Source organism: Aulonocara sp. 'chitande type north' Nkhata Bay, linkage group LG12, assembly GCF_057382095.1.
Source record: "Aulonocara sp. 'chitande type north' Nkhata Bay isolate Kocher_YH1m ecotype deep benthic linkage group LG12, A_spYH_male_GT1.1, whole genome shotgun sequence".
Taxonomy (NCBI): domain Eukaryota; kingdom Metazoa; phylum Chordata; class Actinopteri; order Cichliformes; family Cichlidae; genus Aulonocara; species Aulonocara sp. 'chitande type north' Nkhata Bay.
Genome location: NC_141355.1, coordinates 2,895,614 through 2,922,286, shown reverse-complemented (window position 1 = coordinate 2,922,286; position 26,673 = coordinate 2,895,614). Strand labels below are relative to the sequence as shown.

General features: G+C 40.0%; 1 protein-coding gene across 2 annotated transcripts in view; it reads left to right on the top strand.

The window, feature by feature from the left end:
• adgrd2 (adhesion G protein-coupled receptor D2) overlaps positions 1–26,673 on the top strand; it is a 56,866-nt gene that overhangs the window by 12,683 nt on the left and 17,510 nt on the right. Inside the window, exons 8-19 of one of the 2 annotated variants that reach the window (XM_086313197.1) lie at positions 758–869; positions 4,819–4,953; positions 5,077–5,185; positions 12,483–12,588; positions 12,674–12,729; positions 12,878–13,004; positions 13,155–13,258; positions 13,488–13,590; positions 17,258–17,411; positions 20,126–20,259; positions 21,581–21,696; positions 23,632–23,752. In XM_086313197.1, coding sequence (XP_086169323.1) covers positions 758–869; positions 4,819–4,953; positions 5,077–5,185; positions 12,483–12,588; positions 12,674–12,729; positions 12,878–13,004; positions 13,155–13,258; positions 13,488–13,590; positions 17,258–17,411; positions 20,126–20,259; positions 21,581–21,696; positions 23,632–23,752 — 1,377 coding nt within the window. Of the gene's footprint in view, positions 1–757; positions 870–4,818; positions 5,186–12,482; positions 12,589–12,673; positions 12,730–12,877; positions 13,005–13,154; positions 13,259–13,487; positions 13,591–17,257; positions 17,412–20,125; positions 20,260–21,580; positions 21,697–23,631; positions 23,753–26,673 lie in introns of both variants that reach the window. The other variant, XM_086313196.1, reaches the window with a different exon arrangement.

The window sequence follows — 26,673 nt, the reverse complement described above, 5'->3', positions numbered from 1 at the left end:
TGGTTTTGTAGGAACATAGGTGTTATTTTCCTTCAAATCCACCAGAGGACAGTATGCTTCTATGGTTTGTGTTGTTCCAAGAGCTCAACATCAGCTTCAGTGATGAAGAACAGAGCTGATAAATTTAAAGTCTGCCTCCAAGTCATTGCTTAGTCATCCAGATTTTCCCAAATTTTCTCTAATTATTGAGTAAAAGCATCCATGTAACCCTGTTCACACTCGCTGCACTGTGTTTTCCCTCATCTCTGTCACCAGACTCTGTTATTTTTTCCTCCTCTGCTTCTGCACTATTGATGTGTATGGATCTGTATAAAGGTTGCCTTATGACAAGTGTTTCTCTCAGCACTTTGCCTCCCTTCCCCCTCAGAACTCGCAGTGCTCCAAGGCCAACTCAACGCAGACTCAATGATGAGCCATTTAAAAAAGCTGTGCATGTGCTCATCCATAAACCTCCCTCTCTTGCTCTGCTCCCAGCTGTCTCCAAGGCTCAGTTCTTCAATGGGCAAATTGAAATCAGAATGCAGGTTTTCAATACAGACAACAGGAAATCTCTGATTGTGCGCTGCATTATAGGCCCATCCACTGAGGTGTGTACGTGCCCAGTTCTGCTGCAACAGTGTGGGAAACAGTTAAGAGGATAAAAGTACTGTATGAATGGCCATTTTGAGATCTGCCTTCTTTGGTTTGATGACTGCCGTGAGCAGGCCATAGTGGGCACGTGTCACTGCTGCTAACCTGCTCGTGGTCTGTGTTTGAGGTGGTGAACGGCCCCATGGATGTGGTCAAACGCATTGACCACATGGTGACCAGCCTGAGCCCTCGCTTAATGGCAGAGACCAATCACCTAACCATCCGCAGCCCCAACATCAGTGAGTCTATCTCTCTCTCTGACACACACACACACACACATTAGAATGGCTTAAATGTGAAAATAGAGCAGAGGAATTTGGACACAAAGGTATAACAGATACAGGCAGTTTTAGAAAGCTTCTGAAAAAATGCAATTATGTAACAAATGACCTTCAGAAAGATGAGATCTATTCACCAGTGATGACAGAAACACAATAATAGAACATAAAAAGGAGTTTTGTACTGATAATCAAATACACGTTTAACAAAATGATATACTATGACTAACTGCAGAATGTATCTTAGCTTTAATTTTAAGATCGTAGACCTTTTTTCCAGCGTGTATTCATGAACATGGATCATAAGACACTGTTTAACAAAACTATTGAATTAGCTGTTTAGGAACTGCAGCCAGTTCAGTTGACAAGTATCATTTGAGCTATAAGGATGGTTTTTAATGAAATCCACTGTTATTATTCAGACACTGATGGATTAAACTGTATCCAAACGATGTTTAAACTGATCTGTTAGACACTTCCTTATTGCACTGCTCAAATGGTAAAATCTGCCATTGTCCTGTGGATTTTGATGTCCTTAGTGCAACTATGACAATTAAAGCTGATTGGCTACTGCTTTAACAAATTCTCCACAAACAAACAATGCACACCTGTGTACCTGTGTTTATTTTAAAGTTAAGTATATGCCTTCTCGTCTGCTGATGGTCACTTTGTGTAGTAATTTTTCACCTTTCTTCACTATGTGACACTAACTTAATATGACACAATATCTGAGGAAACTGAACAGTGCTGATTTTCTAACACTGGAATATTTCTAACATTTTGAGTTATTTTCCAGTGTTAGAAAATCAGCACTTCTCAGTGTTAGCCATTGTTAATCTTCAAAACTGACTAGGTTACTTTTAAACATATAACACTGTCAAAAGTGTTAATTTAACACTCAGAGGTGTGGACCCATATAGACACTCTCCAGTGTTAATTTAACTCTGGAGTTTTTGCTGTGTAGATATGCTGGGTGTATCACTTGGCTGCATGTCTGTCTATGGATGGATCTGTATTCATATAGATATTTAATTTATATTCTGTCTTTCGCCATTAAAATAACATTACCAATCAAATCACTATTGGCCCGCTATAAATCAACACCATCAAAACAAAGTCTTACAGTAAGTCCAAAGACAAGGATGAGACTGGATTAAGTCCCATACAGAGAAGCCTCCAACAATCAGATGACCCCCCCACCCACGAACAAGCACTGGCTGACAATGGAAAAGAAGAATATGAAGAATCACTGCAGAGTGACATCATTTTAACTCGCTCAGCCTGTTACAGCCTGTCCGTTGCTGTCATCTACTATCATCAGATCACAACAATCTCCTCAAGACGCTTTATATTGTAAGGTTGCTTTATATTAACGACCCTACGAAAATACAGAGAAAACCCCAACAATCAGGTGAAAAACAGGAAGAAAGAACTGGGGGACAGACATCTGCCACGATCGGTTTGGGATGAGGAGAAAGAGTAGGACAGAACACAGACTGTTAAAGAGAGCCAGGGATTAATTATAACAAACAATTGAATGCAAAGTGGTGGATAAACACAGAGAGGTAGTGAAAAGAGGTGAGTGAAGGAGAAAGACTCGGTGCATCATGGGAAGCCGACAGCAGCCTAGGCTTATTGCACCATCACTAAGGATGTATTCAAGGTCACCTGATCCAGGCATAACTATAAGCTTTTTTTTTTTTTTAAAGGAAAATTTAAAGCCTAATCTTAAACGTAGAAAGATGGTCTGTTTCCTGAATCCAGATTGGGAATTGGTTCTACAAGACAGGGGTCCTGACAGCTGATGGCATGACAGCTGTTTCCTGTTCTCCTTTTAAAAACCCAGGAACCACAAATAGGATGCAGACTGAGGGGGAAGTGCTCTGTTGGGGCGATAAGGTACTGTGAGGTGTTTAAGTTGTGATGGGACATGAATATTCAAGACCTTGTATATGAGGAGAAGAAATAAATTCAATTCTTCATTTGATTTAACCAACTGGGGAATAAACAGTGATGGAGACATGACAGACTGGGAAGAAAAAGGACAAAGCACAGATCAGACAGATGGAGGCAGGACACAGAGACGAGACAAAGACAGACTGGACATGAAAAATGGAACAGAGATGAAAGCAAACAAGAACCAAAACTAGAAACATAAGTAACAAAACTCAGATGCTCTCAGACTGAATACAATTCAGTTCAATTCCAAAGAATCAATAACAAACACTGCATGCGGTCTGGGTCTTGGGATAAAATAACATAGTATTTTTTTAATATATACTGACTGGATGAACACATGGATGCAGCATTGGTCGTAGCAATTAAAAAACACGATGGAAAAACAATAAGCATGTAAACAATGCTCACTCTTAGCCTTGAAAAATAAAACATGGAGAAAATAAAAAATAAAATATGAGAGTAAAGTCCAAACTTCACTGAGCCAAATGTAAACATGGTCACTAACAAATTCTCTGAACTTTATTACCCACACCATAAAGCAGCTGACCCCCAACCCAACAATCATATGACCCCCCCAGTTTTTCCCTGTGTGTATTATTGTAGGGTCTACCTTACAATATAAAGCACCTCAAGGTGACTGTTGTGAGTTTGTGTAATTAATTGAATTGAATTGTAATTGAATTATAGAGAGTCTGAGACAAAACTACATGACAACAAAACCTCACAACACAAGGTCGTGTTCAGTTTCCTGTTATCACTTCAGAGTTCTGGTGGAAAAATTATTAAGAAAATGGCAACTGTGTAGCTTCTGGGTGACATCTTTAGTTTGAACTTATCACTAATAATAACATTAATAATAACATAATATTTAGTCTGAAAGTCACTGATACTAAAAGCAAAAGGCCGCAAATGTGATCTCCCACTCACAGATATGTAATAATTACAATCTAATATTCTGGTCTCATTTCTTTGTCTGGTTTGTTTTATTTGCTTTCAGGACTTTTTTAAATTTCTGATGATGTTTGAGTTATGTAAAAATACAAAATTGTAAAACTTATAAAGCTTGAAGCACCTCTGCAACAAGAAACTGTCTATTATTAGATTAAAGTCCTGGTTTGGTGCAGTATAGAAATAATGTTGCTACGGAAGATGTTCTATCTTGCTGAGGTGGCAAAGGTACAGACATTTTTGTATTTATGTAGAAGTACAGATACTTGAGTTAAAAAATACTCCAGTAAAAGTTGCAGTACTGATTCTACTTCTTTACTCAAGTAAAAGTGAAAAGGTACAGTCTCTGAAATGTACTCAAAGTAAGAAAGCAAAACGTATTATTCACAGGGAGAATGACTAATATTTTATTGTAAGATTATACTATATGTGATATTAACTGCACACAAACAGTTTGTGTGTTTGCTGATGTTTGTTGGGCTGGGTGAAAATGTGTACAAATGTTACGTTGTGTAGAAACATTACTCATGTTTATTCCTCTAGAAGCTCGACTACAACATATGGACACATGCACTCGGCCCAGTTTTACCTGCTAAGTATAAACGCTATAAATGATACTGCTGAGCCTGAAGTAACGGGCCTGCTTTGAAAATGTAAGGAGTAGAAAGTACAGATCTGTGTTAAAAATGTTGGGAGTAAAAGTAAAAAGTTGTCAGAAAAAATAATATTCATGTAAAGTACAGATAACTGAAAGTGCTGCTGACATGCAGTAACAAAGTATTTGTACTTCATTACTTCCCACCTCTGTATCTTAGCTTTCTGCTAAGATGTTTTCAGTCTTTGTAATTCACATTATTGTCATTGTTTTGAGACTTTGGTTTAAACCTGCTACTGAAAAAGTGTAAACGTGTGTTACTAAATGAATATAACACGAGTTGTAATATGTACTATAAGCATTAAAATGATGAATAATGTATCTAAACCTTTTTACTCCTGTTCGTAGAATTGGTGGTGCAGCAGCAGAAGCTGCAGGAAGTATTCAGAGGATCGAGTTTCTGTGGACCTGAAACAGAGACGCCAACCATCCTAGACTGTATTTCAGTCCCACATCAGAAGATGCAGGATCTCCATAACAATGGTTGGAGATTGCTACAAAAACCATCTTCCCTGTCTTGCTCTTCAAGCAAGCAAAAACAAAACATGTTCTTTTTCTTGGTTCAACCTGACAAACCTTTGCCATCGTATTTTATCACATGTGCAGGTTTCCATAAGCTCACGCTGGTCAACATGTGGTACGGCTCTCTGCGGCCTTTTTTCAATCCTGAGGAGAACATCACCATGGAGCCCACCGTCACTGATGGCAGCCAAAGGTAAAAGTTTAACCCACTGTCATGTGTTATCCATAAAGTTGTGACTGTGATGTAAAAAGATGGGACTTTTCAGCAAACATTGACATTTGATAAAATGAAAATTTCAATATAATTTACAGCACTGCAGTTTATGTTCACGTTTATATGGAGGATTATTCTGGAGTTATGTGAGAGAAGTAACTCCCGGGCAAAAGGCTTTAAAACCTGATTTGTTGAAATAATTCTTTTAGATGAATTTCGACTGGGTATTTGGTGCATATAGTTTTTAATGAAATTGCAGTTAATTTAGACCATGTTTCAAAGCAACTGTCCCAATAAGCACCTGGATCATTTATTCCCATTTAACACTCTGCATATCACTGGCTTGCATTAGCTGTTTATAGCCAACAGTCTGTATTGTTGATCATTTTTGGATAAAGTTTCAAAGAAAATACATTACTTTCTCTTATATTTTGATTAGTGTGAAGATTTAAGACAAAATCTAAGACTTTAGACAATATGCCACATATTTTGTTGATGACATCAAAGCATTAAAACACTGTGGTTTTAAGTGAGCCGCAGCACTCTTCACTATGAGAATGCCTGGCCTAGATGCATTTCAGCATGACTTGCTTCTTGATTTCAATCTAATATTATGATTCTTGCTAAAGTCCAATTTAATGATTTGAAAGCTTTATACTGACTCGGAGCTGAAGAATAGCCATCGTGGCTCATCAAATATCAGCTTATAAACTGTATAATTTCAATTCAGCTGAATAAAGAAGTAAAGCTCAGAACAGCAGCAGCAGGTCAGCTAACCTGTGACTTATTAGTAGTTGAGGCATTTCCCCATGTTGCCCACAACACCAGTATACAGGTATACAGTATCTCCACCTCCCATGCTTGAAAACCACCAAATTACAATCAGTTATTACTCAAGGTTTTAGCTTTATCTGTCAAAATGAAAAATTACAGCTGTATATTTATGTAAACTTTTTCATGAAAACTAAAGATACAGTTATTGGCTTCAGAGTGAGAAGCTGGAGAAACCAGTGAACTTGTGCATTGTAAAATTTCTCTGTTTATTTCAGTACAGAAATGGTTATAGCTTAGTCAGTTAGCTTTTTGCTGAGGTTGTAAATGACTATTTTCCTGTTTTAATACTACACCAAATACTTTTTTAATGTTGGGAACCAAGACATCAAGGAATTTCAAAGTGATACAGGATACACTAATCCAGTGTGCTATAGACATTTTAATGCTCTAGTTGAAAAAAGAAAACCTGGCTGGTATTACATTATTATATAAAAAATGTATTGCTAGACTGCATCAAGTTTTTTTCACCTTATAACCTATTTTTTTATTTTAAGAATTTCACACTGTACACAGATGTAAAAATAATTACATCCCTTACAAAAGTACACCATTTATCTTGATTCAAGTTTGATTGAAATAATATTAAAACACTGGTTCATTTATTATTATAATATAAAAATAGAGAGAACATGCACACACACACACACACACACACACACACACACACACACACATTGACATTCTTGATGAGCTTCATGAGGTCGTCATCTGTAATGTTTTCCAAAAGTCTTGAAGGACTCAAATTCGATTCTTGGTCAAATAACACGTACACGGCCTGTTTGGGGTCACTGACCTTTTCAAAAATAAATGATGGTCCAACTAAACGCAAACCAGGATGGCATGTTGCTGCAAGATTTTGTGTTAGCCATGCTGGCTCAGTGTGTGTTCATAACATCATAACAACAATCCTCCTCCTCCATGCTTCATGATGGAAACCATGCATGTAGAGACCATCCATTTACTGTTTCTGCGTTGCACGAAGACACGGCGGGTGAACTACTCTGCAGGAGGAGACAACAAATTAATGATGACTCAGAATGGTTTAGAATAACAGTCAACTTGCTGTTTTCTTTGAAATTTATATACCTCACATCCATAGCCAATTTAGAATCAGCAATTAACCTAACACGCATATGAACCCACACAGGCACAGGGAGATGCAAACTCCATGCAGAGAGGTCCCAGCTGACCGGGCAATTCAATCAGATAGCCTCCTTTCTCTGAAGCAACGTGCTAAATACTGAACAATTATGTTCTAGTCAAATCTACTATTTTATAATAAAGGTGATTAATTTCTGACTTCTCAGAGAAGCCCGGTGTGCTGGCTCAAATTTGGGTAAAAATGTGAATTCAGATCAATGATTTCAGTAATTTTTAAACAAACAGATGGCTCAACATCAAGTTTTATTGAATGGTACCCTCAAAACACGGACTCAGCATTAACAGTACTGAGGCAACCCCAGAATCCTGGCTTTTGAAGTTGAGTTACAAAGAAAAAGGCGTAGTTGAAACTGTCCAGTAGGCTCACTCTCATAAGCAATTCACTCTTAGTTTGACGCTTATTACTCACATGTGTTAAGTACAATAATAACTTCATGGAGAAAATCTGTGTGATACTTTACATTCCAAAACGTTTAGGGAGTACATTCATTTTTTGTCATGGGCTGGGTCCAGTGTTTGAGTTTTTATATATTTTGGTATTCATTTGTGCCCTAGTTTAGTTCATCTAGTTAATTTCGAGGTTGCAGTTCAGTCCTTTGTTTCTTAGTTGTTTATGTCATCTCCTCCTGGTTCATGCGTCTACCTGTCATGTGTCATGTGTGTGTGGTTATGTTCAGTTCAGGTCACGTCTAATCCCCATGTTTCCTGTTTTACTTTGAAAGTCTGTGTCTAATGTCAGTGTATGTAGTTTCACTTTCCCTGTCCTGTCATTAGGTTCATGTGTATCAGCTGTTCCCCCTCATGTGTTTCCACTTCCCTTGATCATCTCTTATGTGTATTTAGTCTCTGGCTGTGTCCCAATTCAGGGTCTGCACGCTTGAAGTACGCGCACTACGCGTACTACGTACGGTGCATACTATAAGTACGAGAAGTGCGGAAGTGAGAGGCTTGTGAAATGGGACGGTCTAGCCTACGTAGCGCTGTTCAGGTTGCCTAGCAACCATGATACTAACCGCGAGAAACGTCTCATACAGCTGTGTTTGACAGAAATGAAGGAGAAAAAATGTTTTGTTGGTCATTCATTTTTGTCATGACATCACTTTGATTAGTTGAGTATCTGAGGATATATATATATATATATATATATATATATATATATACACAAAAAAAAAAAAAAACACCCAGCACGCCCCTGCGGGCGGTTTATCCTTCAAGCTCGGGTCCTCTACCAGAGGCCTGGGAGCTTGAGGGTCCTGCGCAGTATCTTAGCTGTTCCCAGGACTGCGCTCTTCTGGACAGAGATCTCCGATGTTATTCCCGGGATCTGCTATATTTTCTCATTTATTGTTTTTTCTTTATTTGTATTACTTTCTACATTGTAGATACATACCAAAGACATCAACTATATGAAGCAAGATATATGGAATTATGTAGCAAAGAAACAATTGATGAATAACTCTAAATATGTCTTATATTTTAGATTTCTGAAAGTAGCTGCCCTTTGCTTTGTTGACAGCGGTACAAACCCTTGGCCTTCTCTCAATGAGCTTCATGACGTAGTCACCTGAACTCGATTTCACTTCACAGGTGTGCCTTGTGAGGGTTTAGTTGTTGCCTTCTTAATGGAGCTGGGACCATCAGTTGTGTTGTATTTGACAACTGTTAGAATTCATATTATGGCAAGAACCAATCAGCTACGTAAAAAAAGGACAGTCCATCATCACTTTAACAACTGAAGGTCAGTGAGTCGAAAAATTGCTAAAACTTTGAATATGTCCCCAAGTGCAGTCGCAAAAACCATCAAGCACTATGACAAAACTGGCTCACATGAGGACCGCTGCAGGAAAGGAAGACCCAGAGTCCCTCTGCTGCTGAGGATACGTTCTTCCGAGTCACCAGCCTCAGAAATCACAAGTTAACGGCACCTCAGATTAATGCCACACAGAGTTCCAGTAGCAGACACATCTCTACATCAGCTGTTCAGAGCAGACTGTGTGAATCAGGCCTTTATGGTCAAATAGCTGCTGAGAAACCACGACTAAGGAAAAGCAACAAGTAGAAGAGATTTGTTTGGGCCAAGAAACACAAGAAATGGATATTAGACCTGTGGACATCTGTGCTTTGGTCTGATGAGTCCAAATTTGAGCTCTTTGGTTCCACCTGTGTGACACAGAAACGGGGAAATGGATGATCTCTACATGCATGGCTCCCATCATGAAGCATGGAGGAGGAGGAATGTTATTATGATGGTGCTTTGCTGGTGACACTGTTGACACACTGTGCCTTCAACATTGAAGGCACACTGAACCATCATAGCTACCACAGCATCCTGACCAAGAAGAAGAGTGATGGAGTGCTGCGCCACATAGCCTGGCCTCCCGTCACCAGACCTAATTCCAGTGGAGATGGTTTGGGATGAGATGGACTGCAGAGTGAAGGCAAAAGGGCCAACAGGTGCTCAGCATCTCTGGGAACTCCTTCAAGACTGTTGGAAACCATTTCAGGTGACGACCTCATGAAGCTCATCGAGAGAATGCCAAGAGCGTGCAAAGCAGTAGTCAAAGCAACAGGGCGGCTATTTTGAAGAATCTAAAATATAAAACATGTTTTTTCATGTTATTTCACACTTTTTGTTTAATACATACATATGTGTTCATTCATAGTTTTGATGCCTTCAGTTAGAATCTAAAATGTAAATAGTCATGATAGTCAAAAACAGAAAAAACATCATATTAAAAGGTGTAGCTCTCTCTTTATAGTTAACAAGACCAGAAAAGGCTCCAAAAAAAGAGTCCTTATCTGCTTGAATGCATTGCAAAATAGCAGAAAATCTATATGAAATAATCTGTATAATAATATATAATACACTTTTATTTTAAAAATGCGCTGCATTCAGAAGCATTTCGACAGTAACATTCCCAGAGTAACTGACAGAACATGGCAGCATTTCTAAATGGTAAATGGTCTGTATTTGTATAGCGCTTTACTTAGTCACTAAGGACCCCAAAGCGCTTTACACATCCACCCATTCACACACACATTCACACACTGGTGATGGAGCTACATTGTAGCCACAGCTGCCCTGGGGCGCACTGACAGAGGCGAGGCTGCCGGACACTGGCGCCACCGGGCCCTCTGACCACCACCAGCAGGCAACGGGTGAAGTGTCTTGCCCAAGGACACAACGACCGAGACTGTCAATTCAATTCAATTCAATTCAATTTTATTTATATAGCGCCAAATCACAACAAAAGTCACCTCAAGGCGCTTCATAGATACAGAGAAAAACCCAACAATCATATGACCCCCTATGAGCAAGCACTTTGGCGACAGTTGGAAGGAAAAACTCCCTTTTAACAGGAAGAAACCTCCAGCAGAACCAGGCTCAGGGAGGGGCGGCCATCTGCTGTGATTGGTTGGGGTGAGAGAAGGAAGACAGGATAAAGACATGCTGTGGAAGAGAGACAGAGGTTAATAACAGATATGATTCAATGCAGAGAGGTCTGTTAACACATAGTGAGTGAGAAAGGTGACTGGAAAGGAAAAACTCAATGCATCATGGGAATCCCCGGCAGCCTACGTCTATTGCAGCATAACTAAGGGAGGATTCAGGGTCACCTGGTCCAGCCCTAACTATATGCTTTAGCAAAAAGGAAAGTTTGAAGCCTAATCTTAAAAGTAGAGATAGTGTCTGTCTCCTGAATCCAAACTGGAAGCTGGTTCCACAGAAGAGGGGCCTGAAAACTGAAGGCTCTGCCTCCCATTCTACTTTTAAATACTCTAGGAACAACAAGTAGGCCTGCAGAGCGAGAGCGAAGTGCTCTAATAGGCTGATATGGTACTACAAGGTCATTAAGATAAGATGGGGCCTGATTATTTAAGACCTTGTATGAGAGGAGCAGGATTTTGAATTCTGGATTTAACAGGAAGCCAAAACAGGAGAAATCTGCTCTCTCTTTCTAGTCCCTGTCAGGACTCTTGCTGCAGCATTTTGGATCAGCTGAAGGCTTTTCAGGGAGTTTTTAGGACATCCTGATAATAATGAATTACAGTCGTCCAGCCTGGAAGTAATAAATGCATGAACTAGTTTTTCAGCGTCACTCTGAGACAGGATATTTCTAACTTTAGAGATGTTGCACAAATGGAAGAACGCAGTCTTACATATTTGTTTAATATGTGCATTGAAGGACATGTCCTGGTCAAAAATGACTCCAAGGTTCCTCACAGTATAACTGGAGGCCAAGGTAATGCCATCCAGAGTAAGAATCTGGTTAGATACCATATTTCTAAGCTTTTCAGGGCCGAGTACAATAACCTCAGTTTGATCTGAATTAAGAAGCAGAAAGTTAGCGGCCATCCAGGTCTTTATGTCTTTAAGACATTCCTGCAGTTTAACTCATTGGTGTGTGTTATCTGGCTTCATGGACAGATAGAGCTGGGTGTCATCTGCATAGCAGTGAAAATGTATGCTATGTCTTCTAATGATGCTGCCTAAGGGAAGCATGTATAATGTAAACAGAATTGGTCCTAGCACTGAACCCTGTGGAACTCCATAATTAACCTCAGTGTGTGAAGAGGACTCTCCATTTACATGCACGAATTGGAGTCTATTAGATAGATATGATACAAACCACTGCAGTGCAGTACTTGTAATACCTACAGCATGTTCTAATCGCTCTAATAGGATATTATGATCAACAGTATCGAACGCTGCACTGAGGTCTAGCAGGACAAGCACAGAGATGAGTCCACTGTCAGAGGCCATAAGAAGATCATTTGTAACCTTCACTAAAGCTGTTTCTGTGCTGTGATGAGCTCTGAAACCTGACTGAAACTCTTCAAATAAACCATTCCTCTGCAGATGATCTGTTAGCTGTTTGACAACTGCTCTTTCAAGGATGTTTGATATGAAAGGAAGGTTGGAGGTCGGCCTATAATTAGCTAAGACTGCTGGGTCTAGAGATGGCTGTCGGAGCCGGGGCTCAAACCGGCAACCTTCCGATTACAAGGCGAACTCCCAAATCTTGAGCCACGATCGCCCAACATTTCTACATACTGTTCTGTTGAAATTTCATCCTCAGGTTATTTAATTCAGTTTTTTTTTTGTACAGCACCAAATCACAACAGCAGTAGATTTATCTTGTAAGGTAAAGACCTTACAAACGTACAAAGATTCATCAGTATTTGTTTCAGATAAAAGGTTTTGGTGCCTGTTCTTTATACTTGGTTCTACCTTGTGTGCTTTCACTGTGAGAATTCACAATCTTTTGTGCCAAACCAGGTATTTAGGCACCATCTTGGGTTCTTCAGTCATTTCTACCACAGTACTGGGAGATGACCAACCAGTTAGCATGGCAGTTCGCTTCCAGCTCCAACATAGAGTACAGGTCAACAAAATCTCTCTATTTTCTGCTAACTGTACATGTCTACCATTTTTTATAACTATATTCATATTTCTCATATGTTCTACAGAATCCAGATGGTACTGTGTATGATCCCGTGTGTGCCTTCTGGGATTTTAATCTAACGTAAGTAAAAATTACAGTTTTTTTTTAAGGATTTGTATTTTGAATTTCTTTAAATTCCCCATAAAACCAGAATAAATGTAATTTTTTAATCAAAAATGGGGATGTACATATGTAAATTGTGTTTGTTGAATAAATTGTGTCTTATTAGCCCAGACGCTGGTGGGTGGTGGAATACCAAGGGCTGTGAAATAGTGTCCAAGCAGTATGGATATACTGTGTGCTACTGCAACCACACCACCAACTTTGCATTACTGCTGCAGGTGTATGAAGCCCAGGTAATATTCCTCTACTCAGCTGTCACGGCTGTGGTACTCTGGATTTTATTTGTGCTTTCATCTTCACTATGAGCTATTAATACAACATTTGCTCTGTGTGTGTGTGCGTGTGTGTGTGTGTGTGTCTGTAAATGTGTGTTACTGTGTCAGAGGAGCCCAGAGAATGAAAAAGCTCTGCAGGTGCTGACGTTCATTGGCTGTGGAGTGTCTCTGTGTGGCCTCCTCTTCACCTTCATCCTCTTCATCTCCGTGGGGTGAGTCACAAACGTCACAGAGTGCACTCTGTAAAGCATCAAGGGTGAAAAGCATTTCATATAACCCTGCTAGATTCCCATCAATAAATGGAGCGGAAAAAAGCAGAACATTGTGCTCTGTAGATGTGTGAACAGCATCGCAGTAAAACTTTTTTAATCCCGAGAACTGCTGTAAGAGCTTTGCTCACATATTTTTACTGTGTGTCCTTGCGTGTGTGTGTTTGTACAGTGTCCCTAAATCAGACCGCACAACTGTCCATAAGAACCTTATAGTTGCTCTGGGAGTGGCTGAGCTGCTGTTGATGTGCAGCAGTTGGGCTTCTGAAAACGAGGTGAGTCTTTGCATATAATTGAACACATCAAGTGTTTTAAAAATAAAAATACATGAAATTAAATCAAGCAATTTCTAAATCCTGAGAACTTTGTAACTTTATGTTCTTAATATTTACTGGCAAACCCAGCTGGGGTTTAAGGAAGAGCAAATGAATATCCCCCATTTAAAAACAAAGAAAAATCCTGTTTGGACACCCAAGTGGAAAATATCTGAATTTTTATAGGTCATTTAGAGCGATATCAGCATCAGTGTTGATCCTAATCCTACGCTATCAGAATGTGGATTTTGTAAAAAGCTTTTTGCTCTTAATAAATTGATAATTTATTATTAATTGTTTATTGATAATTGCTTTATCTGAAACATTTAAGTGTGAAGAATATGCAAATAACGAAGATTTTTTTCACTACATTTCATATTTAAATGAATAAAATGATGTTTGTCATGTGGTTATGTTTCAGTTTTTATTCCTTTTATGTCAGAGTCTAAAAGACTCAATCGCGGACTCAGAATGAAGTTTGGTGAACTTATTTACAGTGGCTGGAAACGGTGGGCTTGAGCTGAGAGACGTGGAACATGGATGCACATGTTGCAAACAAACAAACTGTGACAGGGTTAATTAGAAAGTCGATCTCAAATGTTCCGATGTAATTAGGAGAGAGTTTGCGGGATTCAGTCTGTACCTAAAACGCTTGCTGGAAAGCCAAACCTTTTGACCAGGTGAGTAACGCGGTTCAAGTGTCCTACCGCGATGCGCACATTGTTTATTCTGCTCTTTCGTCCAGAGCAGGGCTGTTTGTGTCGCCCTCCTGAGTTGCCAACACCTGCCGAGATGGTGTTAAACAGGTGGTACCAAACACTCACCTTCCACAGAGGGCAACAAGAATCACTGATAGCCTATCAATAGCGGGAGCCCAGTCGCTGAGGATGTCAGGGAGTTATGTGCATACTCGACCCAGGCCAACCTGGAGTTCCACCTGGGAACTCCAGGTGTATTGAAGAGAGGCCTGCAGCTCCTGATTTGTCCTCTGCACCTGACCATTAGTCTCTGGGTGAAATCTGGGCTCCCAGAATGGAGCAGAACTCTTTCCTCACCTGTGAGGCAAAGTGAGAGCCACAGTCTGACACGATGCAGCTGGAGCCCATCATCAGTCATTAGCTGGGCCATCTCCAGTGCGGATGGCACTTTGGGTGATAAAATGGGTTGTTTAGAAAAGTGGTCAACAGTAGTGAGGATAATTATGTTACCTGCTGAAGGAGGAAGGGCGGTGATGAAGTCCAGAGACATGTGGGTCCAATGCCCCCAGAGGAATCCTGCGGGCATGGAACTGGAAGCCTTACTTTGGACACACGCCTGACAAGCTGACACATACTCCCGGTCATCCTTTTTGAGGGAAGGCCACCAAAACAAACATTGCAGGAAAATTATCATGCAGTCCAAGTCTGGATAGCACGTGAACCTGGCCGCATGCCACCAATGGATGACCTGGGATCAAACTGAGGATGGGTCGTTACCTGGATCAGGGAACCTGGGACTCGCTCTCCCACATCAGAAATCCAGCGATACAGGCGGCGATAATATAGTGGTCTCCTCTGCAGAGGCATCCAAGGGCAAGAACTGACAGAAAAGGGCATCGGGTCTGACGTTCCAAGAGTCGGGTCTGTGAGTAAAAACACAGCTAACTGATCCGGAATTAAAACAGGACTACAACAGTTCAAAATCAGGACTACTGAGGACTTAACCAAGACAGAACCAGAATCAGAACTAGATGATAGCAGCACTAAAAATCATCATAGACCTGCACTACACTTATTTTTTAATTCTACCAAAGTCCAATATTTAGATTGAGAAAAGTTTATATAATTATTTATCCTTGTTGTGCAAACAAGCCTGCAGAACTTAATAAATATAGAATTTGAAAAATAGTAAACCTAAAAAGAAACACTAGGTACGAGATACATGAGGACCTGTGATACGGTGATACTTCTGGTAAACAACCATTTGACTAACATGTGAGTCTCACCTGCTCTTGTTCATCTCTGTTCCTCTCTCTCCCTCTTTGTGCTGAAAATCATCAAATATACAGTTGAAACCAGATATTTACTCTTCAGATAAAAACACCTTTTTTAATTGTAACATCAAATCAGACTAAATGTTTATTTTTTTAGATTGATAAATATAAAAAACATGTTTGTTAACTTTATTCTGAGCCACACTTATGGAGCTCCACAGTTCTCTTCCTGGTGTTTTGGTTGACATCTCCTGATGTTCCCATGTCACAGAAACAGGCTCTGTGTTTTGCCTTATATGCATCCACAGCTGTGCCACCAGTTTACTCACATGGACTCTACGAACCTATCAGAAGCTTCTTCAGCTCAGAATGGAATCGTCTGGAGTTTCTTATTAATTAACAATAAACTTAGTGTACATGTACTCCTAAATTTGAAAGTGATAAAAACAGAAGCTCTGTCTCTCTTTATTCTGACATTTAACTAATTCGAAAGATATTTCAATATTTATTTATCTAAAACAAAACAAGTTTACTTTAAATTGATGTTGTGCAGTAAAAAAACTGTTCTTGTGTTTTCCATAAAGTGTAAATATCTGGTTTCAGCTGTGAATATACTGCTGTGTGTTGAAGTTCCTCTTGTTTTGCATAGAAATATACTGAACAACATACAAAGCATAATATATAAAATAACATCTACCTGAGTTTTTCTTTGAAAGAAGCTCCTTATGTCCATTGTTGTGTTCATCAGTACATAACTGAAACGCTTTGTTTAGCCGTGGAGGGAAACAACTGAAAATATGAAATAAACACATGTAAGCTGAGACTCTCTAAAGAAACAGCTTTGTTGTTGTTCGGCTTTTCATTTCGCCATTTGTTGATTCACTTGAAGAGCGAGTAACGTAATATTGGTCAAGTGATCAGTTTGATATCAATCTTTCGTGATTCACCGTCATATTTACATTATTTGTACAGTACGAATGATTTGCTTTGGTACCTGGTCGAACTTCAGTTCTCCTCTGTCTGCCTGGCTGCGTTTCTCCAACAGCGCACTCGCAGGCAGCAGCTGCCCCGCCCCCTCGCTCAGTCGCTTACTGTCTGAGCTCGGATCATACCAATATCAGGGGGGATTCACGCACAGTCGTAAATTCCCACAGTGTGCACTATGTGCTTCGAATATTGTGTGTAGTTTTTGCTTTATACAGTTGTCAGCCAGGCATCTAACTATGAAAAAATTACACTCCAAAAGACCCCGGGCTTCTGACAAAACAACCCGGGCTTAAGCCCATTAAGCCACACCCCCGCTCCGCCCCTGGCTAATCATATGTGCGGGCCAGTTGATTACTACCTGGATCTGCCTGGATCTATTTATAGTCTGATCAGTGACTCAGCAGAGAAAGTGCACTGCAGTAAATGATATAAGTGCATGTTATGACTTCATGCTGTGAGTAGTCTGTGAGCATAGCAGAAATATACAGCCATGTGTCATTAGCACAATTTTTAAGTATAACCATTAACCAGTAATTAATGGCTATGTTTTATGAAAATCTGCAAAGACATGACCAACAAAATCGTTTTCATCCATGATTCAGGGAGGTAATTAACAATGCAGCTCAGCCCACAGCTCACCTTTGCTTTTGTATTCCTTAAATCCTGCAGACAGCATGCTTCCTGGTGACTGCACTACTTCATCTCTTATTCATGGCTTCTTTTTCCTGGATGCTGGTGGAGGGCTTGCTACTGTGGAGTAAAGTCGTGTCTGTCAATATCAGCGAGGACCGCAGGATGAAAGTCTACTATGCCATTGGCTGGGGTAAACTCACTGAAGCAGCTTGTCAAGTTTCAGTCTGGTTTATGACATTCAGAAAGAAACATTCATTCTAAAAACTTAATATCAGATTAGAAACTCAGAGTGTCGCCATTGAGTGAGTGGCAACAAGTCCAACAAGGATTAATTCCATTTCATCATCTTTAAATAAAATCTTTTCAAATCAACTTTACAATATCACAAAACTTTATAACAGTTAATTCTCAAATAAACTCCTGATAATGGCAGAAAGACTCTTCATCTTCCCAAATCTTCAAATATTTACTAGTTATGGGAAGTTTGGCTCTCTTCAGAGAGCCGGCTCTTGTGGCACGGCTCCCAAAGAAGAGCCGGCTCTTTTGGCTCCCAAATGGCTCTTAATTTGTTATCATCTGTAGCCTCATATTTTAGCTTTATTTGGCAAATATGAATGCTTTGTGTGTTGATAAACCCTTTTGCATTTAGCGTTTTTATGAGAAGCCTTATAATTGCCTAATTTAGTGTATTTGTTCTGTTTCAAAAGCAGGATTCTTACAAATCCACTGAACAGAAGCAGAACAAACTCAGCAGTCTGTCCTCAGTGCAGGCTGACATTCAGAAAACTCAGAAGCCTCAGCTTGGATGGGCTGATGTGATTTCTCCTCTTAGTATCTGCTTCTTTAAACTGCAGCCAGATGCTGCTTCATTTGCTGCTGTCAGTTATATGTATGTGTTTCTGCGATGCACTCGCACTCTCCTCCTCACCGCTGTCCTCGTCTCACTCACTGACTGAGGGGTAGTGACGCAATCCTGAAATATTTATACTTCCGTTACCAGCGTTTCATGTTTCAGGATCAATTCCTATATGAAAATGTAAATATCTATCTTGATTAAATTTGTTTTTAATCGTAAATATGACATCCAGACAAAAGTAAACTCTGCAATTAGCGGGATAGTCGGAAACACCCTGTTAATAGGAACTACAATCGCCTCCCGCCTCTCATTCATGTGCGTGCTACGCCTCCGCAAGAGTGGGAGCCAATGAGAAACCCGAGTCACAAAACATTAGAGCACAAAACGCACAGTCTTGACTTGTTCACAGATCATAGCTGCGTTTACGTTCAGCATAGAAGTGATGCTGTGTGTGATGGATGTGGGAAGACAGTTAATACAAAGAGCCGATGCTTTTGTGCACATCACTAATATTCACCAAAGTGGCCTTAATGATAGTAAAGTGTTCACTTTGTTGAGTGGGCTCAGTGTAGCATAAACAACATTTAGCAGCATAAATACAACAAGAATGGTCGTGTATGTTAAACAGACAGTTAGTTTTGGTTTGGTTGGCTCTCCTTACAAACTCACCTTTTGGGCTATTTGTGCATTATTTAAATGTAATAACTGCAAAGTCCGTCACAGTCTTTCAGCAGTCTGAATGACATTTTGACGAAATTTGTATTAACAACAAAAATAGGTACAGCTGCTTTAACAACAGTGTCAAATTATTCTGTCTATAAAGTGGTTCCTCAAAGGATACAGATAATCTAACCACAGAGAGAGTACACGTTTATTGTTTCTGTGCGTTCACAAATCCCTGACAAGGTCACTTTTAAAGCTACATTACGTAGTTCAGCTGCTACAAGAATAAGACAATGATTGGGAAGAAGACTGAGTTAACTAGCTTTACTTTGAGTCTAGAGAAGATGCTGCTACATTAAAAGTGTAAAATGTAGACGTCACTGTAGCACATAGTGGCCACTAAGTAGTTCTGCTTATGTTTCTTTGTCCAACTTTCATTCCTTTCAAACATGTGCTCATGTCTGCTGTCACTAGATACCACTACGGCACAGAAGTCATCCAACAACCAAACTGTGTTTTGATCTGTAGCTTGGCTCAGCTGGTACTGGTGGCCAGTGAAACTGTGAAAGATGTGCAGAAGCAGAATGATGGCGAGCCCTGATGTTGTCTAAAGCCACATGTTACACATGCTTACAGTAGTTAATCAGTCAAACTGCAGATGAACTCTTTTATATTCTAGACATGATTCCTACTAAATAGCAAACAAACCAAACAAAACAAGTTTCCTGCACCTGACTTTCAAACTTCCCAGATCCATCTGTGAGTCTGCGTGTTTTGTCATATGATGAGAAGTGAAGCACAAACAGTTTTCAGGTGTTCCTCTCATCTCTCCATGCAGATGTGCAGAGTTACCCTTCAGAGGAGACATTCAGTGGGACAGGCTTCATAGCGCTCCTCTGTTGAAGCAACGTCTTTAAACGTGTCGCCTCTGTGACACCAGCACAGCAAGGCTGGTATAGTTCAGCACGATAAACTAAAAACTACAAGTAAAAACAGAACTTTAGAAACAAAACTTTCATATTATGGAATTACAAAAGTAAATAATTTAAAATTAGAGGAAATATCTTTGGATTTGGTCTTTGTGTGAAGAACTGGCGTGAGAGAGCGTTGGCGCACATTGAGGATGAGACGTGACATCTGTTGTGTCTTTTATAACTTCTTATAAAATTTCCTTGAAAAATGCACACATTATAATAAAAATGATGTATTTAAAAACCGAACACTAACATACTAATAATGTAATATACCACACCAAACTGAGACAAAAATCCCAAAACCAATTTAATAAGCACAAAAAACTGTAAATGAAGTAAAAATATAGAACTATAACTATAACTCATAGTATTATTTGATATGCAGTTGTTCTGTTATTAAACTGTTTTCAGGTGTGCCTGTTCTGGTTGTTGGGGTAACCCTGGTGATATCCATGGACAAATACAAAGCAGACGATCATTGCTGGCTCAATGTGAAGACCGATACAATCTGGGCCTTTGTGGGACCTGTGATATTTGTCTTGACAGTATGTAATCTTATTTTTGCTGTATCTGTCCCTGATTTTCATTCTATTCAGTATCTTTATTGGCCAAGCAAACAAAATTTCATGTCGCACATTTTGTTCCAAATTTCATGAAAGTTTATAGATGGTAAATGGCCTGCATTTGTATAGCGCTTTTCTAGTCCTTAAGGACCCCAAAGCGCTTCACACTACATTCAGTCATCCACCCACACATTCACACACACATTCACACACTGGTGATGGCAGCTACATTGTAGCCACAGCCACCCTGGGGCGCACTGACAGAGGCGAGGCTGCCGGACACTGGCGCCACCGGGCCCTCTGACCACCACCATCACCATGATGTAATAAATCTTAGACATAATCTGACAGAATGCTGTTGCCATAATTAAGCCAACAGTAACCACATAAGTAACTATCCTTATACTAAAAAATTAGAGATCATCTATTGTTACTAACAGAGTCGTTTTTAACAGTAGAAGGTTCAAGTGATGTGAGATTGAAAAGAAAGTTTACAAAAAATAACATTTTTATTTGTAGCCACTCCTGATGAAGAGACTTTACACTTTGTCTTATGTGTCTGTTTGTGTGGTGTTTTTTATGTTTTTTAAGAATATTTATGTGTTACATATAAGTTCCCATTCTTTTCAATCACTTCATTTTATAAGGTTAAAACACCGCAATATTAGAGGAGAATATTATCATCCAAAAGATCAAATGATTCCCTATGAGACAGTGGGAAGGAAGAACCCGCTTTTAATGGGAAGACTTCAACAGATCCAGGCTCAGGGAGGGAAACACAGAGTCACCAAACCAAACACAAACTGGAGAGTAGACAAAAATGACATCACAATGCATCAACAAGGAGCTGCAAAGAACCTGCTACTCAAATGTGGGGGCAAAAAATGCAAATTTTATATTTTTAAAAGATTATTAAAAATGCTTTATGACAAAATGCATTTATTTGGTTTGCCTATTCATACGGTAAATTTTACTAATAGAAATACAAATATATAAACAAATACCTGGATGTCTTAATGAGAGTATCAGGTCATTCTGGATTTGTTGCAGAATCATAACAGTGAGTGTTTCCTTAATTTGTATATTCTGTTCCCTCCACCTGACAGAGGCGAGGAGCTGTGCAAACTGAAATCACGTACACTGCATTCACTGAATGCTGTTTGCTGTGATTTGATTTCCTGCAGCCTGAGCAGAAGGGGAACATCTCCCTCCTCCTCATGTGAGCTGGAGGCCAAGTGGTTCTGCAGTGGCACGTCTTGTGTTTGCCGGAGGCCGTGTTGATGCTGTTGTCCTCTGCCTGCAGGTCAATGCGGTTGTGCTGTGTCGGGTTGTCATGGTGACTGTTTCCAGCGCTCGTCGCCGTGCTAAGATGCTCAGTCCAAGCTCAGCATCAAAGATGCAAACCTATGACCTTACCTGGTGAGATACAATAAAGTTTGTAGCACTCTCTGTCACTCCCTCTCCTCCTGCTTTTTCTGTGCTCTCCTACGATTTTTTTTCTTCTGTTGTCTGGCCAAACTCGCTCTGCCTCTCTCTCTCTTCACACAGATACACACAAGCTTGCTATTTTCTTTTTGGTTGAGCAACCCATGATGAATAGAGACAGTGTGAGAGACGGGGAGTTTACTGTGGGAGTTGTAAGTGCTTATCAGCTTAACACCTGGGCCCTGCACAATTGTTTCTGTGGGAGTGTGTGTGTGTGTGTGTGTGTGTGTGTGTGTGTGTGTGCGTGCGTGCGTGCGTGCGTGCGTGCGTGTGTGTGCGTGCGGTTGCTACAACTTTGCTACAACTGTTATTCTTTAAAGCACTTTTCTTTAGAATTTCTCCTCACATTAAAGGACCGGATTGTTCCCTTCTCCTATTTAGCATTTCTGTTCCTATCAAGTCCTCTTAAAATTAGGATACCTGAAAAAATGAGTTCCCCACCAGGATTGGAAGAGGCACAGAGGAAGAGGACAGCCAAACGCTCTCTGTAGATGTCGTACAGTACGGTGTTTGTTCGTTTTATGTAACAGTCATTGTTGCCCTTAAAGTTGTGGCAGAAACAACAAAGTGTTGTTGTCCTGCTACACTAACTGTTAATTACATACATGTAAAAATGTATTAGTCTTCCAAATGCTGAGCAGCAAACACGACTTCCACCCAGTTCTGTTGCAGTGCTACAGTTAAACTTAGTAGCTCTGCTACGATATGCTTTTTTCTTTTCCTGTTAAAATGCAGATCTGTGGTGAGTTTTTGTTGTTTTTTACGTAAATATTATTTCAGACACAGTCGAGTTTTCATTTTCTGGACAAAATGAATCCAAACCATTTGATGTTTACCCCCTTAATATCCACTCTTTCATCATCGACCGGTTTAAGGTGTGTCTTTTGTTTTAGGCCCAAATAAACGTTACTTTTTTAAACCGTGCAAATATATTTCCCATTACATCCTATAAATGTTAGTTTTCTGCTTCCAATTAAGCAGATATTCTTTAAAAAGTGGTTAAGATGTTAAAATCATTACAGGTAGGGAAGAAATTATTATTTAATGCACATCTACATGTACCTGTAGATATTTTATATGTAGAATGTGTGGGCATTCTTCAGTAATGTGCTTGTCAGAGGATAATGCACAGGTCAAAATATTACAATTAGAAAGTCTTGCTGTCTGAAGGAGAAACTGGGATCTCACATATTTTACCTGATGATAATTTCAGATTCAGGTAAACAAAATGCTTCAACCCAGCATCAAGCAGCTCTCTTCCTTTTTATCTCAGCCCAAAGCTGTTTCCCCCTCTCGCTCTCGCTGTCTCTTCGTTCCCTCACAAACAGACTGAAAGTCTGTGCCAGTGTTACGTCAATTGAAGAGATTAGAGGGAAAACGACTTTCAAAAATAAAAGGGAAGAGAGTGTTGGCTTTGTCCTTGCAGACACAGTGTAGTCTGAAAACTCAATCTCTCTACCCAGGTGCAGCAGTGTGACAACAATAGTGGTTTGAACAAAGGCAACCTCTTCTGCCTTGCCCCATGAAATGGTTATTGGCCGTATAAGCACCGGGATCATTGAAAGAAAGATTGCAAAGGAACAGGAGCATGACTGTGGTAGGCGGTAAAATCTTTAGCTATGGAGAGATCTTTGATGAGAATTCAAGGAGGAAATATCTGAGAAGAAAATGTCATCAAAATAACTTGAAAACTCCGCTCTGCTTGTTCCTTCTGTCTGTCCTCAAGTTTTATAACAGGGTTAACAAAGAGAAAGAAAAGTACTCAGGAATCAACACAAGGTGAATTTTCTTTCATAGGTGTGAGACCTCGAGCTCATCTTTGCACACACCCAGTGTTCATGGATGTTTCATGTACATGTGTGCTTGCAGGGCTGTGACCCGTCCAGTTCTGATCCTGCTGCCTGTCCTGGGTCTGACCTGGCTGTGTGGCGTGCTTGTCCATCTGTCTGTGGTAGTTGCCTATATTTTCATTGCTCTCAACTCCTTCCAGGTAAGCAAAGCCCCAGCTCTTTGCATATTGCTGTAATATTAGTGGTTACTTGCAAAAGGAAACAAAACAGCAGCTGAATTGTGTTCATTTAGACCAGGGCTGCCCAATCCCAGTCCTCGAGAGCTACTATCCTGCAGCTTTTAGATGCATCCCTACTCCAACACAGCTGAATCAAATGGTTTGATTACCTCTTCAGCATGCCATCGTGTTTGGCAAAGGCCTGATAACAAGCCATTCATTTGATTCAGGTGTGTTGGAGTAGGGATGCATCTAAAAGCTGCAGGATAGTAGCTCTCGAGGACTGGGATTGGGCAGCCCTGATTTAGACAATGTGTCGATGTGATATATAATCTTTCTTCTTCATTTACTCAGAGAGGAGAATTCAAATTACATCATTCATTTAGACTTTTGATGCCAAAAGCCACACTTCTGGCTTTATGACGTGCACATGTCATCTACAGGAGAGGCTCTTAAATGAGTAAATGGCATACAGAAACATATAATACACAAGCTCAGCGTGATGAAACATTAATAAAACACACCACAGAGGTGTTTGGACCAAACAGCACAGAGGACTCCCTGAAGGTAACTGCCCAATGAGATGCTCTCAGATAACCGCATACTTCAAATGATACAACAAAGAGACAATAACAAGTATTGGTTGTTTTGTATGGTTAGAAAGCAGAGGTGTAACTGTAGACTGTCTTGTGAAAAGTAACATTTGTGTTTTATTAATCATAATTACTGCAGCATTACAGTTGCTTATGTATTGGGGGTTATCTACCAACTGGAATGTCAGTGCTTTGAACCTCGGCTTTTCAAGGGAACAATTCTATACTGAGAGTAGCTCCAGGTGCATCAGTCAGTGAGTGGGTGTGATTCAAAAAATTTAAAAAGTGCATAGAATAAAGTGCAATATGGATGTGTTCGTGAATTGGTGAATGTGTTGTGTAGCGTGGAAAGTCTTTGAACACCCAATAAATGTTTAAGAATCTCCCATTGGCTCATTCGGGCGGCCTTTTCACTTGAATGGGTTGAATTAGGTATTCAAGCAATCAATTACTTGGTTACTTTTGTCAAAAAGGTTTATTGTTAAAATGATGAACTGTATTAAAAAAGGTTTAAAGCATTTTGCACTTTTGTTGTAAAGAGGGAAACAAAGAACCCCAGCCTCTTCCAGTGGTTCAGTCTTCCTCCACCTTCTTGGTTAGCAGCTGCATAGTGAAGTGTATCCAGTGCTGTGATGTTGTGACGATACATGTTAGTGTAACCAGCACAACAGCGGAGAATACCAGAGGTGTGGACTCGAGTCACATGACTTGGACTCGAGTCAGACTCGAGTCATTAATTTTATGACTTTAGACTTGACTTGAAAAAATGTTCTAAGACTTGTGACTTGACTTGGACTTTTACACCAATGACTTGGGACTTGAATTGGACTTGAACCGGTTTACTTGAAAAGACTTGATATTTTACCCCAAATATAAAATTTAACATGCATATTATATAGAGATTGAAAATGTGACGTCATTCAGGGGTAAAACCGCAAAGGATTCTGGGAACTCGTGGCAAGCGGTACTAGCGCACGCAGGCTTTCAATTAAAATCAGTTATACAGCGATAAAAAGAAACACAAAAATGTCAAGAAGCTGTTGTATTATTAACTGCAATAGCCGGTCGCATGACAGCCACGGGAAGCCGACGGGTAAAGAGATCGGTTGTTATCGGATTACGTCGTTGAAGAGAAATTGTTCGAGCCATGTTTCCGAAGTAACAAAGACGCGACGGGTGGCCTGGATCGCAGCCATTCAAAGACCAAATATAACGTCCCAGAACACTCCAGCTCACAGGTTAGTCTGCTCCAAGCATTTACACAAAGGTCAGTGTTTTTTAGTAGTTAATACGTCATTTTCATAACATAATTAGTGATATAGGTTACAAGCAAGTCTGGCGCTGAACAGAAATTGTCGCGCTATGCTCCTTTGTTTATTGTGCATAAATAGTGAATTGTCCTGACACAATATTGCGTTTCGCTTCTGTTATTATGGTACATTGACAAAAACATATACTTTTATTCACAGGATAAAACAGGTTTTTTGTATCACTAATTGCCCAGTACGATTACAGCATACAGTCTTATTGTCACTGCTACATTTCTGTGATGCTACCAGAAATTATTTCCACTGCTAATTAATTACCGTTGAGCTCAAAGGTCCTATTAATAAACGGTTAAGGAATGTGTATTTATGACGACGATTTGTGAAACTGGTAAACTTATGATACGTACGATGGTCTTTCGTTCTACACGGTGCATTTCAAGGTCCTGCACCCATCCGTCGGTAAACTGTACCTGGGCTTGTTGCAGTGACCTGAAGTTACTAAACTTCATGAGTTTAGTAACTTTTTTCTAAAGCATATAGTTAGGGCTGGACCAGGTGACCCTGAATCCTCCCTTTGTTATGCTGCAATAGATGTAGGCTGCCGGGGGATTCCCATGATGCATTGAGTTTTTCCTTTCCAGTCACCTTTCTCACTCACTATGTATTAATAGACCTCTCTGCATTGAATCATATCTGTTATTAACCTCTGTCTCTCTTCCACAGCATGTCTTTATCCTGTCTTCCTTCTCTCACCCCAACCGGTCGCAGCAGATGGCCCCGCCCCTCCCTGAGCCTGGTTCTGCCGGAGGTTTCTTCCTGTTAAAAGGGAGTTTTTCCTTCCCACTGTCGCCAAAGTGCTTGCTCATAGGGGGTCATATGATTGTTGGGTTTTTCTCTGTATCTATGAAGCGCCTTGAGGCGACTTTTGTTGTGATTTGGCGCTATATAAATAAAATTGAATTGAATTGAATTGAGTGTATGCACTCACTCCAAGAACCGTATGATTATAAATATGCATATAAATATGCTACGATGAGATAGC